This window comes from Lycium ferocissimum, chromosome 12, assembly GCF_029784015.1.
Source record: "Lycium ferocissimum isolate CSIRO_LF1 chromosome 12, AGI_CSIRO_Lferr_CH_V1, whole genome shotgun sequence".
Lineage (NCBI taxonomy): Eukaryota > Viridiplantae > Streptophyta > Magnoliopsida > Solanales > Solanaceae > Lycium > Lycium ferocissimum.
Window position 1 is genome coordinate 40,970,637 of NC_081353.1, and position 5,317 is coordinate 40,975,953.

General features: G+C 35.5%; 1 protein-coding gene across 1 annotated transcript; it reads right to left on the bottom strand.

The window, feature by feature from the left end:
- Positions 1–222: 222 nt before the first annotated feature.
- Positions 223–2,956, bottom strand: LOC132040739 (uncharacterized). The gene is made up of 2 exons (XM_059431409.1): positions 2,459–2,956; positions 223–971 (listed from the first exon to the last, which is right to left on the bottom strand). Exons 1-2 carry the CDS (start codon positions 2,841–2,843, stop codon positions 349–351), a joined length of 1,008 nt encoding a protein of 335 aa, XP_059287392.1. The 5' UTR covers positions 2,844–2,956; the 3' UTR covers positions 223–348.
- Positions 2,957–5,317: the final 2,361 nt, after the last annotated feature.

The following is a 5,317-nucleotide window of genomic DNA, read 5'->3' on the forward strand; positions in this document are numbered from 1 at the left end:
GTTCAGTTGAATCCCTTTCGTTGAAAATTTATACTGTGCAAATAGGGTAAAAACTAGTTTTCCGTAGTTTTATATAAGTTGTTGAATCTCCTAGACATAAGGGAAAGTTTTAGTAAAGTGGAAAAGGGGGTTAAAATTTTATTTTAGGTCATAGATTCAAAATACAACCGTGATATTTTTTAATCCTCTTGTATAAATTCCCGACTCCGTGACTGCTAGAGATTTGAAGAAGAAAATATAGTACAAAACATAGCTTGAGTGACACTCACTAATTCAAATTGTATTTCTAGTGCCATGAAAGGCACCAACAAATAATGAGTCCTACTTCTAATCTTTTAGTAACATGATTCAAGGAATAGTTTGAATAGGTGGTGCCCCAGAAGCATGAAGAAAATACAACCTACAACACGGCGTTCCATCGTCCGGATGAGTTTGTAGCGACCGTGGCAAGCTCCTCAACTTGTCGAACAAGTTTAACGGATCATGCAACAGCCCGAAATGGGCGTCAGGATCGCCGATTTGGGAAAGTTTAACTTGAGAAAATCCAAGTGACTGCAACAACTGATCAGGCCAATCACTATAGAAATGGAAAATGGAGCTGCACATTTTGGTTGATTGCTTGTTCATGAAATCTGCTAAAAGTACTGTATGAGCAGAGGCAGTGTTTTTAGCAATAACATTGAGTACTTCCATTGCATGACAATGGGATAGATAGTAGAGGATTCCTTCTAATACCCAAACTGTATTTTTCTTTAAGTCTAAACTTGATACTTTAAGCTTTTCAATCCAATTTTTCTCTCTTAAATCAGCTGCTACTCTCTTTAGTGATTTTGCTGTCATCATTGGCTGCTTTTGTTCATTTGTTGCTTCCTTAAGGACAGTAGTTTTCATCTGCAATACCTCTGGGAAATCAACCTCAAAAATGTCACTTTCTTTCAAGCAACTCAAGCGGTACGCCCTCGTATCCATACCTGCAGATGAGGAAATTGATATCATCGATCTGTTCTCCATTGTCCCCACAAAACGGATTTAAATAACTTGCAGAGGTAGCAGGAACAGATAATAGAAAAGAGCACATCGGTGCACTAAGCTTCCGCTATGTGTGGAGTTCTAAGAAAGGCCAGACTACATTGGGTCTAATGCATGCAGTCTTATCTTGCAGCGGGGAGATAGAGCAAGATATTAGTTTGATACATCTCCTACTTTACCATATTGGAACAAAACTGATCCAAATAGGGTAGTGATATGGAAGATTCACTTATGAAAATGGACCTTAAACCTAACTCAACCCCGAAACTAATTGATGAGGTAAGAATTATCCATGTGGACAGATGTACTATTAAAACTAGGGGTTCAGCAGAATAGCTTTGGCTCAGACTTAAGTATGCGTTAAGTAATCTATTAAACAGTAATCTATTAAACAAGTACAAATTTTAAATTCCGACCCAGTAACTCAAGTGACTAGCGGGTTTAGTAGCATCTTGAATCTAAAAAGTTGAAATCTTGACTTCGGCAGGTGCTTTTTGAAACCTTATAAAGAGACAACAACTCATTCTCTGAATAAATGTGGAACAAGCACTCCTTTAAGCCCAAAACGGGACGCCTTGTGAACGTAGAAATAGTGTTCACTGACAACTTTTCAGCTCTATCTTTGAAAAATAATTACTACAGTGGAGTTTCAAATTCCACGGGTGTAACTCTATGACAATCCAATAATTTTGAAACTTCACAATAGTGGTTTTTTTCTTCCAATTACAACGGTTAAAAAGTACTCCCTCCGTCCCATAATAATTGTCACCTTAGCCAAAAACACGCTTATTAAGAAACTAATAATGTAATGTGAAGTTTACTAAATTACCCCTATATAACAAAAATAAATTACTTTTCCCTCTTGATCAGAGCATGCACAAGTAGTAATCTTTTTGACATTAGGAATCCAACAATACCAAGTTACTATGTGGCTTTTCCAATCATCATTTAGATGTTACTTTAACTTGTCATTTTTGTCTAAGGATAGAGTTGGAAAAAACTAGCCAATTTATGTCTTGATTTCCTAAGATGACACTTATTGTGGGACAAATTTTTTTGGCTAAGGTGACAGTTGTTATGGGACGGAGGGAGTAGTTATTTAAGAATTTCTACTAGTCTCTTGCCGCCTAAAACTCTGTCAAGAGAGCGCTGCTTATAGTTTGATTCTTTGTACCCATAGAATGCTATGCATCCCAGTGTGAACAACCTAATGTGAAGGCCCAACAAATAAACCAAGAATTAGAATGGCTGAGATCTCCGATACTAAGTTAGGAAAATATACTTCGAGTCTAATTTAATTCGATCTCGGAAACAAGTCCACAAAGCGAAGATTGCCCAAAAACATATAAAGATCAGTGGAATATCCACTGAGACAATGTACCAACACTTAAAAAACAGTTAATTTAATTTATTATTTTTGATCACCTACCTGCTCCAAGAAAGACAACTTGTGTTGCTCCGCCACCATCATCAAAGGAACTAAGAGCTTCCTCAAGTTGTTGATCAAACCATAATGTTCTAACTGCAATCATAACACCAGAAACCTCTCGTGCATTATTAACACAATCCCTCTTTATTTTTTCATACAAACTTTTCAAGTAAGTCTCCCCTGCTAGTAACTCTGCTAATGGATCATTTATCACATGCCTCCACAGTGCCCTTCCTGCTGCAACCTGGCACGCTGATCGTCTCAACGTATCCCATTCATGTTCGATTGATAAATGGAGTTGTCGTATATTTTCGGTATACAATGAATCGGGTAGTATAAGTTGATCTGGCCATGGCTGGACTACACCATTTTCTTGATTAGACATTTTTTTTTTGTGCTAGTAGAAGATAGAGATATATGAACAATGAGATATATATAAAGCAATGTGAGGGTGGTGGTTTTTTTGTATTTTAGAATAGGGATAAGGAAAGAGAGCCACACAGAACCAATGTCTGAGAAAAAAAAGAACACAAATATCGTGTCCAGCTTATTTGCTTTACGCAAAGAAAGGGAATGAATGAGGCCACGACTTCCATCAATTCCTATTTCTTGGCCTACTACTCCCCCACTTCTGAAGATATTGTATTCGAATTCATACCTAAAATTATTTAACTTTATACTTGTATTGCGAGTTATGTCACATAAAATGGAGCAGTAAGTATTTTTTGGTGGAGAAATTAACAAGGGAAAAAAATAAATGTTACTTACTTATTTATGAGTAAATATAATTATGGCTAGTGGTGCAATGGAATGTCCTAAGAAACAATTTCAAAGGTATGCAAGTTTTTCTAGGATTAAATAAGTCTTCCTCTATCAGAGGGAATAAGAATAACAAAATTTAGATAACAAAACCAATAGGTTATGAAAGATATTAGATACATCGGAGTGATGGTTAGGCTAATTCTTGGTATTTCAAATGATGAAATCATAATGACATATCTATACATATGGGAGATGACCTCACTTTTTGAGGACATGACACGTGTTAGGTTACTTGTTAGTTGTCACTGGATATCATATTTTGGTTCACCTTTGATACACTTGTCAAAAATAGTTTGTAAGTGATCAAACAGGATAGCTAGATTGAATATAGCATGAAGTGATCATACCGATCCGTCGTAATTTGCATGCCACGGTTATTGGCGTCTCTTTACTATCTCTATCGTTCAACTTAAGGGTATTTTAGTCCGGAATTTTTCATTAAACTAAAAAATGACATTTCAGTACAAATGTGAAAACTAGCTATCTTATGCAAATCACCCTTACCATTAGCAGAGAAGGCCAAGAGATGGAATGGTCCAAGCATTTCCTAACTCAAGTACGTACTCATTTGTTTCGATTAGCTGTCTGCTTCAAAACTACTTTCATGTGCCTGAAAAATGAATATATTTGTGAGAACTAATACTGGAGATATTTGCTTGGTTGATTTTAAATTAATCGATGCAAAGTGTCTGTGTACCTATTACTTGTGGTGCAAAATTAACATAAATATGTATATGTGCGTGTATTATTCAAGTTCATATATTAGGTCATCAAATCAAAAGAATGGATGTGACGGCACTAGCTATATAAATCTACATTAGCAAATGATTTTGATGTTGATAAGATTTTGGGAACCTGGTGTACTTACTTCGTGACTACATGCGCAAGTTTGAGAGGAAGGTAATTAAGGTTCATATTTGATATGCTTTTCCTCATTGAAGCTGGTCCCCAAGATCGTTTCACATGATCAATTGTGGCACTGTTAGTCGTAGAGTTAAAAGTTTATGGATTCTGAAGTTGCCACTAAATTTATAGCCTATTTTATTAATTGGATTCACAATTAAACAGTTGTGTATATATATAAGGAAAGGTGCCAATATATTCCTCAACTTTGCGATTTAGAACAGGTATATCATTCGCTAAAAAAGTAGATATATACCCCCATTGTTACGCGGATAATAAATTACAAAGAATATACCCTTTTCATGATCGAATTTAAAATAAATATTTAGCTTATGTTTTAATTGAAAAAACAAGTCTACCAATTTATGTTTTAGTGGACCTAATTTTTTAAAGTCACTTGGTAATTTTCTTCCTAGTGGTCGAGTCTGATTCGTTTAAAAAAAATGGTAGACTTATTTCTTTTAAGGCCACAGAGATATTTTTTTTAAACAAACCGTAACCCGACCTACTAGGAAAAAATTACCACGTGCCTTTTAAAAACATAAATATACTCAAAAAATGGGTAGACTTATTTTTTTAAAGCCACGTGACATTTTTTTAAAATTAAAAAACAAGCTGAATGATTTTTAAAAATATTCCGTTAGCGAAAACTTTTTATAATGCTATGCATCCACCAAACAATATATGAGGGACTTGGTTGTTTACCAGTTCCCTGATGCGGTGCAGTAAGTAATTTAGACAAGATTTTACCGTGGAAACTCCTTGCTCAAGAGATTAAAAACCACGACCTACCACGTAGGATTTTCACTTCACTACACCGAGCAACTTCAGATCACACCCTCTTGTAATCTAGGAATTAAACCCTTAATCCCTCACCCTTACAATAACCCTATTGTAAGCTACATGCTATGACTAACTCTAGCCATACGCTTAACAACGTTTGACGAACTCTAGCCAAACCAACTAATACACCTTAACTAACTCTAGCCAAGGTTACCACTCAACAGCTTACAAACAAGTGTACAACTACTGAGAATTCAGAATACCTACAGCAACTTCTTTTGAGAAGAGTAGGTTTACAAGATAGAGAACATAAACAAAGCTCAAGACAAACTAAGGGACATTTGCATCTTC